Source organism: Symphodus melops, assembly GCF_947650265.1.
Source record: "Symphodus melops genome assembly, contig: scaffold_117, whole genome shotgun sequence".
In the NCBI taxonomy this organism is placed as follows: domain Eukaryota; kingdom Metazoa; phylum Chordata; class Actinopteri; order Labriformes; family Labridae; genus Symphodus; species Symphodus melops.
In genome coordinates, this window is record NW_027636452.1 from 1 (window position 1) to 15,106 (window position 15,106).

Consider the following 15,106-nt stretch of genomic DNA (forward strand, 5'->3'; position numbering starts at 1 on the left):
ACAAGTTAGAGGGACATGGAGCAGAGGATTCTGGGTAATATGTGAGCGTTCAGTTTAACAGTTTTTTTTTAGTTGTTGGACATGATTAGATTTTTTTGTGTTCACATAAAGAGAAGTGAGAGGTGGAGATCATCGCTCTATCTCATCTCCTTTAACGAGCAGATCTGTGGAGGGGCGGGGCTACACACAGACTCTTCTTCTCTGGAAACCTTTGAGGCGGACCTTCACTTCCTGTCTGAACGTTTCCTTCAAACTAAGAGAACATTTAAAACTCTTCATGAAATATTTCAACCAAATCGAATCTGTGTTTCATTTTAAGAGGAAGAGACAAAGTTCTCTCACACACACACACAGAGACACACACACACACACACACACACACACACACACACACACACACACACACACACACACAGCAGTCGCTTAAAGAGCTTTGAGTCCAGTAACTTTATTTTTGGTCTCGTCTCCGTCTCTCCGCAGGGCGACCACCGTCTCCGTCTTCGCCGTCCTCTTCATCGTGATGCTCGGGTCACGCCGACTGTCAGCCAATCGAGCCAGCCACCAGGTAGGAGACCAGATCAGAGACGGCATGGAGGTGGACCTGAAAACAAAGGCTCACACGTCGTGTGTGTGACCTTGAGCGCTCAGAGGTCGCGCTCCTGCGTGTGCGGTGAAATAGAAACATGTGAACGATGAAGACGAGGCTCCACACGGTGAACCTGGGAGGGGGAGGAAGGGAGCGCTGCTCGTTTTGGTGGCGCTCTGCAGAAAGCGGGTTAATTAAAAGCCGAAGCCCTCGCCCCGGGGGACGAGGAATGGATGGTTCCGGAGAGAGGAGGGTCATTTGTAACGCTGTCTGAGTGTGTGTGTGTGTGTGTGTGGGGGGGGGGGGTCGGTTTGGAGGAGGATGGATAGTGAGAGGAGGAAGAGGAGGATGGATAGTGAGAGGAGGAAGAGGAGGATGGAGTTAATGGGATGTGGGTGAATAACATTATCTCAAATTGAAAGAATCCTTCGGGGAATTCATTTTTTTTTTTTTTTCACCAACAAGCTGCAGAAACATTTTCAGTCTGAATGTTTAATGATCCGTAAATTCATCTTCAGGAAGCTACAAACATTTAAACAACTACAAACATGAGATTTATTATTGACTTCTTTGATTTTCTGTTGCAGTACTGTGAATGGCCAGCAGGGAGACAGGGAGGCCTGTGATTGGTTCATCAGAGAGCAGGGAGACAGGGAGACCTGTGATTGGTCCATCAGAGAGCAGGGAGACAGGGAGGCCTGTGATTGGTTCATCAGAGTGCAGGGAGACAGGGAGGCCTGTGATTGGTTCATCAGAGAGCAGGGAGACAGGGAGGCCTGTGATTGGTTCATCAGAGTGCAGGGAGACAGGGAGGCCTGTGATTGGTTCATCAGAGAGCAGGGAGACAGGGAGACCTGTGATTGGTCCATCAGAGAGCAGGGAGACAGGGAGGCCTGTGATTGGTTCATCAGAGTGCAGGGAGACAGGGAGGCCTGTGATTGGTTCATCAGAGAGCAGGGAGACAGGGAGGCCTGTGATTGGTTCATCAGAGAGCAAGGAGACAGGGAGGCTGTGATTGGTTCATCAGAGAGCAGGGAGACAGGGAGGCCTGTGATTGGTCCATCAGATTGGTACCTCGTGGCAGACATTGGTTGAAGTTTTTACAGACTTACAAACTGATCCAGATGATGGATTTACTTTGTTCCTTTTCAGAGAACCTGAGTTATTAATGTCTGTCAGGACCTAAAGACAGTTTACACCAGAATCTGAATCAGGAGGGAATGAGCCACCCTGACTTTAATCTGCAGGTGATCCATGCTGTAGTTCACCTGTCTGAGAGGAGACCGAGGCTCACAGGTGATCCATGCTGTAGTTCACCTGTCTGAGAGGAGACCGAGGCTCACAGGTGATCCATGCTGTAGTTCACCTGTCTGAGAGGAGACAGGCTCACAGGTGATCCATGCTGTAGTTCACCTGTCTGAGAGGAGACAGGCTCACAGGTGATCCATGCTGTAGTTCACCTGTCTGAGAGGAGACCGAGGCTCACAGGTGATCCATGCTGTAGTTCACCTGTCTGAGAGGAGACCGAGGCTCACAGGTGATCCATGCTGTAGTTCACCTGTCTGAGAGGAGACCGAGGCTCACAGGTGATCCATGCTGTAGTTCACCTGTCTGAGAGGAGACCGAGGCTCACAGGTGATCCATGCTGTAGTTCACCTGTCTGAGAGGAGACCGAGGCTCACAGGTGATCCATGCTGTAGTTCACCTGTCTGAGAGGAGACAGGCTCACAGGTGATCCATGCTGTAGTTCACCTGTCTGAGAGGAGACCGAGGCTCACAGGTGATCCATGCTGTAGTTCACCTGTCTGAGAGGAGACAGGCTCACAGGTGATCCATGCTGTAGTTCACCTGTCTGAGAGGAGACCGAGGCTCACAGGTGATCCATGCTGTAGTTCACCTGTCTGAGAGGAGACAGAGGCTCACAGGTGATGCTGTAGTTCACCTGTCTGAGAGGAGACAGAGGCTCACAGGTGATGCTGTAGTTCACCTGTCTGAGAGGAGACCGAGGCTCACAGGTGATCCATGCTGTAGTTCACCTGTCTGAGAGGAGACCGAGGCTCACAGGTGATGCTGTAGTTCACCTGTCTGAGAGGAGACAGGCTCACAGGTGATGCTGTAGTTCACCTGTCTGAGAGGAGACAGGCTCACAGGTGATGCTGTAGTTCACCTGTCTGAGAGGAGACAGGCTCACAGGTGATGCTGTAGTTCACCTGTCTGAGAGGAGACAGACTCACAGGTGATGCTGTAGTTCACCTGTCTGAGAGGAGACCGAGGCTCACAGGTGATGCTGTAGTTCACCTGTCTGAGAGGAGACAGGCTCACAGGTGATCCATGCTGTAGTTCACCTGTCTGAGAGGAGACAGGCTCACAGGTGATGCTGTAGTTCACCTGTCTGAGAGGAGACAGGCTCACAGGTGATGCTGTAGTTCACCTGTCTGAGAGGAGACAGGCTCACAGGTGATGCTGTAGTTCACCTGTCTGAGAGGAGACAGACTCACAGGTGATGCTGTAGTTCACCTGTCTGAGAGGAGACACAGGCTCACAGGTGATGCTGTAGTTCACCTGTCTGAGAGGAGACAGACTCACAGGTGATGCTGTAGTTCACCTGTTTGGTGCTTTAAGAAGAAGCTGGTCTCTGAAGCGAACAGCCTGAATGAGACTGTCGGAGTCACAGCAGGCCGTTGTGGCTGGATGGATAACATGAGTGTGAGGAGGTGTGTGTGTGTGTGTGTGTGTGTGTGTGTGTGTGTGTGTGTGTGTGTGTGTGAGGAGGTGTGTGTGTGTGTGTGTGTGTGTGTGTGTGTGTGTGTGTGTGTGTGTGTGTGAGGAGGTGTGTGTGTGTGTGTGTGTGTGTGTGTGAGGAGGTGTGTGTGTGTGTGTGTGTGGTGTGTGTGTGTGTGTGTGTGTGTGTGTGTGTGTGTGTGTGAGGAGGTGTGTGTGTGTGTGTGTGTGGTGTGTGTGTGTGTGTGTGTGTGTGTGTGTGTGGGGGGGGGGGGGTGTTGAAGGTATTACTGTAGATGGATGGATGGAGAGTGAAGGAAGGAGGAAGAGGAGGTGGATGGATGTTGGAGAGGGTTTTAATAGAAAGACTAATACTCCATCTGGTAAAACCTGACAGGTCAATTACCAACACACACACACACACACACACACACACACACACACACACACACACACACACACACACACACACACACACACACAGAGAAGGGGCACAGCCTCCATTAATCCAGCGTTCAGGGTTCAGGTCCCAGGGAGCCAGCAGGGGGGAAAGTGTCCTACACTTGACTGAGACTGTGGACGTGAAGAGGCCTCCAGCATGTTACATACATGTTACATACATGTTACATACATGTTACATACATGTTGTTCATGTACACACTGTTTATGTTCCTGAACAGCCTCTATGATCATTTAGTTGATTCAATGTCTGAAATGAGAGAGAGAGAGAGACAGAGAGAGAGAGAGAGAGAGACAGACAGCCTCCAAAATCACCATGGCAACGTGAGGCATGCCTGTTCAAGGTGTATTCCCTCGTCCAATCAGGAGAGACGATGGCAGGAAGCTGACTGACTGTGTGTCATGATGGATCTGCTTGTTAGCTGAGCGTGTTCATCAGGGACGCTGACAGAGACACATCTATCTGACTCTAACTCGTGTCTGGCTCCTGATTCTGGTCCTGCAGGGATCATTCTGGTCCTACAGGGATCATTCTGGTCCTGCACAGATCATTCTGGTCCTGCACAGATCATTGTGGTCCTGCACAGATCATTGTGGTCCTGCACAAATCATTCTAGTCCTGTAGAGATCATTCTGGTCCTGCACAGATCATTCTGGTCCTGCAGGGATCATTCTGGTCCTGCACAGATCATTCTGATCCTGCAGGGATCATTCTGGTCCTGCACAGATCATTCTGGTCCTGCAGGGATCATTCTGGTCCTGCACAGATCATTCTGGTCCTGCAGGGATCATTCTGGTCCTACAGGGATCATTCCTGTCCTGCACAGATCATTCTGGTCCTGTAGAGATCATTTTGGTCCTGCAGATCCAGTCTGGTCTCAGATCCAGTCTGGTCTCAGATCCAGTCTGGACTCAGATCTAGTCTGGTCTCAGATCCAGTCTGGACTCAGATCAAGTCTGGTCTCAGATCCAGTCTGGGTTCAGATGGATCTGACCTGCTCTCAGTGCAGAGAGTCCTTCATGCAGCTGGAGGTGTAATAAGGACACTTAACCATGTTTGATTCTCACATAAAAACTCTCAATCAGAGACGCATGAAGAGCCTGGACCCGACCCAGACCCAGACCCCGACCCAGACCCAGACAGACAGAGACAGAGAGAGACGTCCCCCGTCAGCTCACTCTGTTCATCATTATTAAAGGACCAATCAGAGAGCTGCTCTCTGACTCTGTGATCAGTCAGCCAATCAGAGAGCTTATAGACACTCATGGTGAGTTCCTAACCTTTTAACCTTCCTTCCTCAGACCTCACATGTTATGACTGGGGGGAGTCCAGTGGGGGGGCGGTCTCGGTGGTGGAGGGGGACGCCGGCTGGCTGTCCTGTCCTCTGTTCTCTCATCCGTCCGTCTACAACTACTCGTCCACGCAGAGCACCGGACACAACCTCTTCTGGTACCACGTCCCCGAGGGTCAGGACCTGGAGCACCCCATCTCATACAGGTACGACCACGTTTGTCCTGTGGCCACTAGAGGCTCAGGGACCTGCCGTGTTGGAGGGTCCCTGAACACATCGCAGAGGGTCCCTGAACACATCGCAGAGGGTCCCTGAACACATCGCAGAGGGTCCCTGAACACATCGCAGAGTTCTGATTGAATCTTATGTGACGTGTTTCTCTCTGCAGCCGCAGACTCAGCAAAGAACGAGAGCGACTGTGGCTGCAGCCGGCCGCCTCGAGCGACGCCGGACTCTACATCTGCATGCTGCGGTAAGACACACACACACACACACACACACACACACACACACACACACACACACACACACAGCTGTGTCACATCCACACAAATCGACCGACACGTCGAATCATCTTAAGAAAACGAGTAAAGAGCTTCTTCTTCTTTGAAAGTTTAAAGGCGTCACATGCTCGCTGCACCAACGCCACGCTGAATGTGTCCCTTCAGCAGATGAGGGGCGGAGCCAAAGAAAGAGCGAGCTCAGCTGTGTATCTGCTGCTCGCTGCGTTTCCTCCCTCAGCCTCCTAATCAGCCAGAGTGGCTTCCACAGCGTGTGAAGATGTGCTGCCGCGCGCCTCACAGGATTACAGGAGCTCAGATTTGACCCGTCAGCTGGACTCGGTCCAGACCGCCATGTGACACCCGCCAACGGGATCAGAGATCACCCAGCTCCAGCTTTAATCAGTGCAGGGTCCTGGTCTGACTGAGAGCTTCAGCTGCTCTTCATAAACCGAGCTGCTTGTCACACACACACACACACACACACACACACACACACACACACACACACACACACACACACACACACACACACACACACACGCACACACACACACACACACACACACACACACACACACACACACTTCTCTTAAACTGTCTCTTCCTGTCTTCTCTGCAGCAACAGGTCGTCCTGCAGTAAGATCGCCATGCGTCTCACTGTCTTGCTGCGTGACGAGGTCGCCCGTGGAAACGCATGCCAGCTCCCGGTGGCGGGGGAAACGAGTCAGGTGGTCATCCCGCTGCAGGAGGGGAAGCTGCTGCAGTGTCCCGACCTGCAGGAGGTCACCAGGACGAACGACAGCACGCCGACCGTCAGCTGGTACCACGAGACGCCGGAGACTTCGGTAACACGCTCGTCCAAAGACACACGACTCTCAGATACACCAACAGTGATTGTAACCTGTCCGCCCGTCTCCTCCTGTCCTCTGTGCGTCAGCGGTGTGCAGAGTATCCGTTCTGGAACACGGACCGTAAGCAGACAGGAACCGGTCTGCAGTTTCACCTCATGCTGATTCCGTACAGAGGTTTATATTACTGCACGGTCTACTACCAGAGGAGGGGCCAGACCCTGAACTTCAGCCGGAGCATCAACGTCACCGCAGTCTGTGAGAGAGCCGCGCTAATGCTACCGCTAATGCTACAGCTAAAGCTACAGCTAATACTACAGCTAATACTACAGTTAATGCTACAGCTAATGCTACAGCTAATACTACAGCTAATGCTACAGCTAATACTACAGCTAATGCTGCAGCTAATGCTACAGCTAATACTACAGCTAATACTACAGCTAATGCTACAGCTAATACTACAGCTAATGTTACAGCTAATGTTACAGCTAATGCTGCTGCTGCTTACAGAAATGTTTAACACCAGCTGGTTTCTTCTCTCAGATCCGTCCAGTGTGTCCAAGCTGCCCGCCATCCTGAACCCAGCCAAAGACCAGATCTTCAGTGTCAAACAAGGTAACAGGAAACACACTGTCTGATGACGTGCTACCATAAGATACAAACGATACCATAGAACGCTTCTGTAGCTTTAAATATGTAAATGAGCTGTGTCTGACCACGCCCCCTCTCTGGAAGGGCTCGGGTGTACTCGCTGCTCTCTGGCTCCATGTCCTATTGTTTACGGTGAGAAGGCAGACTCAGAGGGCAGAACAAACACCTAGCTGTGGGAGTGTCACCCACCTGGGGGAGGGGCTACTGCCCTTTGTGATGTCATGAAGGGGAGGGGCTACTGCCCTTTGTGATGTCATGAAGGGGAGGGGCTACTGCCTTTTGTGATGTCATGAAGGGAACATCTCCAAACGGCCTGTTTGAGCACACATGGACGGGGAGGATGGACTTTTCTCATCATTGGGGGGTTTGTAGACAGACAAGAGACACATGTTGGAGGGACATGGAGGAGAGGATTCTGGGTAATTCTGCGATATGTGTTTTTAAATAGAAGAACATGGAGAGGAGAGGATTTTAAATATTTGACCTTTAATTTCTTCACCACGAGAACAAACATCCGGACACTTATCTGGCGCTGCGATGAGGCAGCAGACACATTGATCAGTGCAGATGACACTCAGAGGATGTTGATGAGGGATACGGTTGTCATGGTGATGGAGCGGTCCAGCAGAAGCCTTCACTGCAGTAATGTGATATTGATCAGAAACAAAACGCCGATTTGCTCGTGTTTATTCACTGTCACACGGCCAAGATGATCGACATCAACTCCCCGGCTCAGACGCACAGAATCATTTCAGTCCTCTGACCTTAAACAGTTCATCGTGTTTCCCATGAGGCGGACGCTGTCGTTATTGATCCGTGTGTTGACTTGAGTCCCTGCTGGGCGGAGAAATCAGTGCGTCGTCCTGCTGGAGGTGGATACGATACATCGATGGTGGACATGCCCCTCCTCCTGGGCTCATCGGCCCCAGAAGCCCCGCCCACTGCAGAAGTCTGCATTAATCCACCATGTCCTCTTTTTATCTTGGCGTTCTGTCGGAGAGAAATCTGAGAACATCGTCACGTTTAACAACAACTGGAAGAATGAATCCCGCTGTAACACGAAGGTGACGCTCGCAGTGACAGTGACTCCTCCCACTGTGGTCACCTGCGTCCTCACAGCCTCAGGTGTGTTTCTGTCGTGAGCGACTCGGACGAGATTCAACAGTCAGAGAGTTAAAACGTCCGGACAGAATTAAAGAAGCAGGAGGAGCGTGTTCATGTACACACACACGTCCTGTACACACACACACACACACACACACACGTCCTGTACACACACACACACACACACACACACACACACACACGTCCTGTACACACACACACACACACACACACACACACACACGTCCTGTGTTGTAGATCAGATCAGTTCTCAGAAGTGTCGATGGTTCACTCGTCTCCACGTCATCGTGTTGTTGTGGAAATCATTTCTCCGTGGTCATTCTGTGTGAGATTACACAGACTGATGCTGTTCTCTGCTCAGTGTTTGTACAAGATGTGATGTGTGATGTCACTCAGACACGGAGGTGCGTCTGGCGTGCAGAGGTCTGTTCCCGTACCTGGAGTCTCCGTGGGACATCTGGTGGACGGTCGATGGGAAGACGCTGGATAAACTCCCGGACCATCACAGATTCTCCAAAATCACCAGGTGTGAAGAAAAGTACCAGACAGCACATTTAGGCTGCAGTGCCCATTTTAAACACCAGGGGGCGGCGCTGCAGCCTGCTCCTTTAATAAACTCATTCTTCTTCTTTATGATGTCACATGCAGCCCTGAATCAAGTCCTCCATGTTCTCCTGCTGACTGTGTGTGTGTGTGTGTGTGTGTGTGTGTGTGTGTTTACAGTCAGGTGAGTTACGACTTCGGCGACCGCACGATGGAGAGCGTGCTGCTGATCAAAGACTTCCAGTCCGACGACCTGAAGAGAGAGTTTAACTGCTCGGTGAGGAACGAGCGAGGCTTCAGCACCCGCAGAGCTCAGCTGGAGGAGGAGGGTGAGCAAACAGACTGCAGTACTGCTTTTAAACACCAGGGGGCAGAGTTACATACTGCTCCTTTAACCACCTCGGAGCCGTTGGAACAGACATGACATGTTGAGCCAATCAATACTCTGTAATTGGATGATGTCAGCACTGCTGGTTACTGATCTGATCCTGATGATCCAATCACAATCATGCCTGTGAGCACGCTCTGAGAGAGAGAGACAGAAAGGACGAGCGAGGCGGAGCGAGAGAGGGAAGAGTAAGTGCCCCAAAAAAATACACATAATTAATTTAAAGCACTGACTGATTTATTCTGACATCTTTGTGTTTTCATTGTTCAGAAATGGAAAGAAAAATATTCCAGAATAAATCAGTGTTAATTAATTGTTCTCTAATTTTGATCTCTAATTTTTCAAGTATTTAAAAAAAAAAAATTCTTACTTTTATTAGTATTGTTATTATCGAGTATAATAACCATGTTGTGAGTTTATTAACCTACTATGACGAGCTCAATGCTCGTTTACTGAAGGCTAAACTGACCTTTTATCTACAGTCATACATGTAACATACATGTAACATACATGTAACATACATGTATGTTCAGGCTGCGTCACAGCGTTTCCCTCTCTTCCTGCAGGCTCCGGGTTTACCTCGTGATGACCTCACTGCTGTTCCCCTCCCTCGCTGTGATGCACGGGTTCATGTTCAGAACCCGTCACACACTCAAAAACCTGTTTGGGTCAAAACTTTAGTCTTGGTGACATTTCACGCCCGTGTCGTCGTGGCGTCCAAAAGAAAACAAATAAAAACACGAGTTCACCAAAGAAAAGTTTTGTTTTTTTTCTTTGTTTGTTTTTGTGTTGAAGACGAGTCAGAACAAGTTTAACCGTGTGGCTGTGAAGGGGTTAATTAAGTCATACAGGTGTCAGTGTAATGCTTTGTTTCTATTATAGTGTTGTATCAAAGTCGTGTGTGTGTGTGTGTGTGTGTGTGTGTGTGTGTGTGTGTGTGTGTGTGTGTGTGTGTGTGTGTGTGTGTGTGTGTGTGTGCAGTGTCCCTGCCCTCCGTGGAGCTGGGCTGCGGTCTCAGTGTCACTCTGGTCCTCATGCTGCTCCTCTTCGTCGTCTATCACGTCTTCTGGCTCGAGCTGCTGCTGCTCTATCGCTCGTGGTTCGGCACCGACGAGCGGCACACAGGTGAGCGTCAGGTGACCCCTCCGGTCCGTATTCTGTCTCTCTGATTGGACCGTCGCATGAAGCTGGTTAAACTAACCTCTGGATTTAAGTGGGAGCTGTAAACAGATTTTCTATCATCCCAAACTCTCAGCTATAAAACTGCTGCTTTCTTGTTGCCAGGTAACAAAAAAATCTGCCGTCTCACCTTCACGTCTTCACTTTTTATATGGTGACACTAAATCGCAGGTCTTTAACGAGGAGGTTTGGTGTCTGGCTGCGGGCGGAGCATTTAGATTATTAAACCTGGAGTCTGTGGAGTCACTTCTTCAGACAAGCTGCCAGCAGACTTCTGCCAGATGCTTCAACTCTCGCTGCTCCGCGCTCTGCACGCCAGTAAAACTACAAACTGATCATAACTTTTTACTTATCACCCTTATTTTTTATAAACGGTCATTTTGTAGTTTTGACACCTGGGTGAAATGTTGCGTATCTCCAGGTCAAACGTTTTGAAATCACTCCCAGGAGCGCTCGTCAGCCTGCGTATAGAACACCTCTAGTTTCAGAGGATTTAACAGCTTTACATCAAACTCAGCAAAAAACACAAACAGGATGTGAGTCACACGTCCACTCAGCGACTTCCTGTGGTAACGATCGAAACTTAGACTGGGGAAGTTTAGAGATGTTTTGACCTGATTTTCAAAAAAGATAACAAAGTGAAAAAATAACGTGTGTGTGTGTGTGTGTGGGTGTGTGTGTGTGTGTGTGTGTGTGTGTGTGTGTGTGTGTGTACAGATGATAAGGAGTACGACATTTACATCTCGTATGCGAGGAACAGCGAAGAGGAGCAGTTTGTTTTGTCCACTCTGAGGAACGTTCTGGAGAATGACCTCGGATACACCGTGTGCATCTTTGACAGAGACAGTCTGCCGGGAGGGAGTGAGTACACACACCTGAACTACAGCTCTATATACACCTGAACTACAGCTCTATATACACCTGAACTACAGCTCTATATACACCTGAACTACAGCTCTATACACACCTGAACTACAGCTCTACACACACCTGAACTACAGCTCTATATACACCTGAACTACAGCTCTATACACACCTGAACTACAGCTCTACACACACCTGAACTACAGCTCTATATACACCTGAACTACAGCTCTACATACACCTGAACTACAGCTCTATATACACCTGAACTACAGCTCTACACACACCTGAACTACAGCTCTATATACACCTGAACTACAGCTCTATATACACCTGAACTACAGCTCTATATACACCTGAACTACAGCTCTACACACACCTGAACTACAGCTCTATATACACCTGAACTACAGCTCTATATACACCTGAACTACAGCTCTATATACACCTGAACTACAGCTCTATATACACCTGAACTACAGCTCTATATACACCTGAACTACAGCTCTATATACACCTGAACTACAGCTCTATATACACCTGAACTACAGCTCTATACACACCTGAACTACAGCTCTACACACACCTGAACTACAGCTCTACATACACCTGAACTACAGCTCTACATACACCTGAACTACAGCTCTATATACACCTGAACTACAGCTCTATATACACCTGAACTACAGCTCTACACACACCTGAACTACAGCTCTACACACACCTGAACTACAGCTCTACATACACCTGAACTACAGCTCTATATACACCTGAACTACAGCTCTATACACACCTGAACTACAGCTCTATATACACCTGAACTACAGCTCTATACCCACCTGAACTACAGCTCTATACACACCTGAACTACAGCTCTATATACACCTGAACTACAGCTCTATATACACCTGAACTACAGCTCTATACACACCTGAACTACAGCTCTATATACACCTGAACTACAGCTCTATATACACCTGAACTACAGCTCTACATACACCTGAACTACAGCTCTATACACACCTGAACTACAGCTCTATATACACCTGAACTACAGCTCTACATACACCTGAACTACAACAATCAGAGAAGGGAAATTGTAGAAATAGAAGACACAGACTTCATCCATCCTTCATTCTCCCTCCTCTCTCTCTGCAGCCATCACAGATGAGACTCTGAGCTTCGTGGCTCGTAGCAGGCGCGTCCTGGTGGTCATTAGCCCGGGCTATGCCTCTCAGGGCTCCCAGGCTCTGCTGGAGCTCAATGCCGGCATCGACGGCATGGCTCGGGGCGGGCACCTGCGGGTGATCCTGGTCCAGTACAAGCAGGTCCAGAGGCACGTCTGGGTTAGGGAGCTGAGGAGAGCCAGGATGGCCCTGGCGCTGGTCCGATGGCAGGGGGACAAGTCAAAGGAGCTGTCGTCTCGTTTCTGGAAGAGGCTGAGGGTGGAGCTACCTGTGAGGAGGGTCAGCAGCAGGAAGGAGGGGGGGAGCAGGAAGGAGGGGGGGAGCAGGAAGGAGGCGGGGAGCAGGAAGGAGGAGGGGGGCCTGTTGAGGCTGCTCAGTCAGAACAGCACAAAGTTACAGTCAGGACTCGTTACCAACACGGTCAAAGAGACGCACCAAGTCCTCAACTGTGCAGCGTGACATCAGGTTCCATGTTAGAGGAGAACAGGCTCCTGACCGGAGGATGGCGCCGCACGCCATTAAGGAGTTAAAAGACTGAATTTAATGACTAGACATCAAAAAAGGGTCTGAAGAAGGAGATTAGCTGTAAGCTACATTACGTTAGCCTTGTACTGTAAAGTGCTCACTGACAGATGCTTGAAATAATGTAAAGTTTTGACACATTTATGTCACTGTCTAACACTAGGTGGCGTGGTTGCAAGTCATTTCAATCAATCAGGGCTTGTTGTGTTGTAGCAACAAAAACAGGAGAGAGAGATCTTCAGAACGACTCACCCAAAGGACCAGGATCAGGTCTGAGCTGGTGAAGGTCTGGGAGCACCTAAAGGCATTTCATTACCATCCCGTCAATCATGACATCACTTTTCATCTGCACACAATCCGTTCATGTTCTCTGTGTGAAGTCGAGCGTACGGATCCCTCTCGGGGGTCCAGCTGCTGGGTTTGGAAGAACTGTCAAGTTTGTTTTGATGGTCATCGTCTTGATCACCTGAGTTGCACTTTGGTCCGACACTGTTTTCAGCTAACGTTATCATAGCATAGCAGCCTCTATCTTCAGTATTTACAATGTTTAATAAAAAGACTGCTCAGGTTTTAAGGGTCACATATTCTCCTCTTTAACCACTTTAAATACATCTCAGAGTTCCCCAGAACACCTAGCTGTGGGAGTGTCTCCCACCCGGGGGAGGGGCTACTGCCCTTTGTGATGTCATGAAGGGAAAATGAGGTTTTCAGGCAGAAGATGGAGAGGATGGACTTCTGTCATCATCAGTTTGTAGAGTAAAGACATGTTCGAGTCCCCAGTCTGATTCACATGGTGAAGCAGAATATGTGACCTTTAAATAATGTGCTTATCAGTATTACTGATATGTGATGATTTATGTTTTACTAGTCCACTGAATATGAGTCAGTGGACTTTTTGGTGGCACTAAAAGTGTTAAATGATCAGTTAGATCCACAGAGGAATAAAAATGTGTTTGAGAAAAAGAGTCTAATATCATCTGCATAGAGGGAGATTTACCATTTTATATTAGAGCGCTAAGAAGCTCCACAGTTTCATGTCTTTCAGGTCAGAGGTTTTCACAGGTTACTTTTCAATTATCATCAGTTTGAAAATACAAGTTCACAGTTCTTTTAACCCTTTGTTATTTTTGTCATTCCTTCTGATATTTAGCTCTTTTTATGATTTTCTACATTTTAGATGAATGCATTTTGCACTTTGTCATGCTCTTAGTTTTGTGTTCTTTCATTGTTAAAGTGTATTTTCTAAATAAACAAATCATCCTTTTTGTTGTGTTTTTCATCTCATGTCCTCCATTTGCACCCAAACACAAAAACACAGCATCTTCACACATGCACAGATAGATGGATGAATGGATGGATAGATAGATAGTTAGATGGATAGATAGATAGATAGATAGATAGATGGATGGATGGATGGATGGATGGATGGATGGATAGATAGATAGATAGATAGATAGATAGATAGATAGATACTTTATTGCACATAACGTGTAAGAAGAAGAATATCATTCTCTACAGATAATTACTGTGAACTGAAACTCTCAGCTCTCTGCAATGTTTAGAATATGGACTGCAGTACCCATTTTAAACACTAGGTGTCAGACTTACATACGAGATGTTTCTTTGAACCATTCATGATACAGAGACCAAAAAATCAAACTGATACAACATGAACTGAAATCGTGAAAGTACAAAAAACCAGCCTTCATTAGACTCTTCAGCCTTTACAGTGAGATTATATGAAACATTAAGACCAATCTGAAAGCTGAAGTTTCCCCTGACTGACGTGATCTCTGACATCCTGTTTTGTTGGATGAATTAAATCAGGTTTGTTCCAGATTAGACATTAAGATCAGAAATGTATCAAGGAGCAAAGTTCAGTTTGTTGTGATGCTAGCAGCATTTCTGAGGCTCAGTCGTCACGTTAGCTTGATGCTAGCATTAGCATGTTTCGTATAGTGTTCATGTGTGCTCGCCCGTTTGGGTTGTTGGTCAAAAATTCAGGGGATCACTTGTCTTTTCCTAAAGAGAGATGGGACCACAACCTTGTATAAAAAACAACTTGAGTTAAAACCTGCTTTTTCTGTTGTTGCGTTGTTTTGAAAACATTGTAGAGATACAAGAATCCCATTGGGCTAAAAAACGACAAAGAAAGTCCAGAGGCGGAGTTACATGCAAACATCATGGCTTTAGTTACGGCCATTAAAGAGATCTGTTTCCCCCCCCCCTAGTTTAGAT

At 48.1% G+C, this 15,106-nt stretch overlaps 1 protein-coding gene across 1 annotated transcript; it reads left to right on the forward strand.

The window, feature by feature from the left end:
- Window positions 1–480: 480 nt before the first annotated feature.
- LOC306819499 (interleukin-1 receptor accessory protein-like) lies at window positions 481–14,133 on the forward strand (the record flags this gene model as incomplete). Its single annotated transcript, XM_079373307.1, has 11 exons — window positions 481–565; window positions 5,069–5,264; window positions 5,447–5,530; window positions 6,181–6,406; window positions 6,499–6,667; window positions 6,953–7,024; window positions 8,582–8,711; window positions 8,909–9,057; window positions 10,098–10,241; window positions 11,013–11,156; window positions 12,318–14,133. Coding segments are annotated over 11 exons (1,887 nt in total), but the record flags the coding sequence as incomplete, so codon positions are not given.
- Window positions 14,134–15,106: the final 973 nt, after the last annotated feature.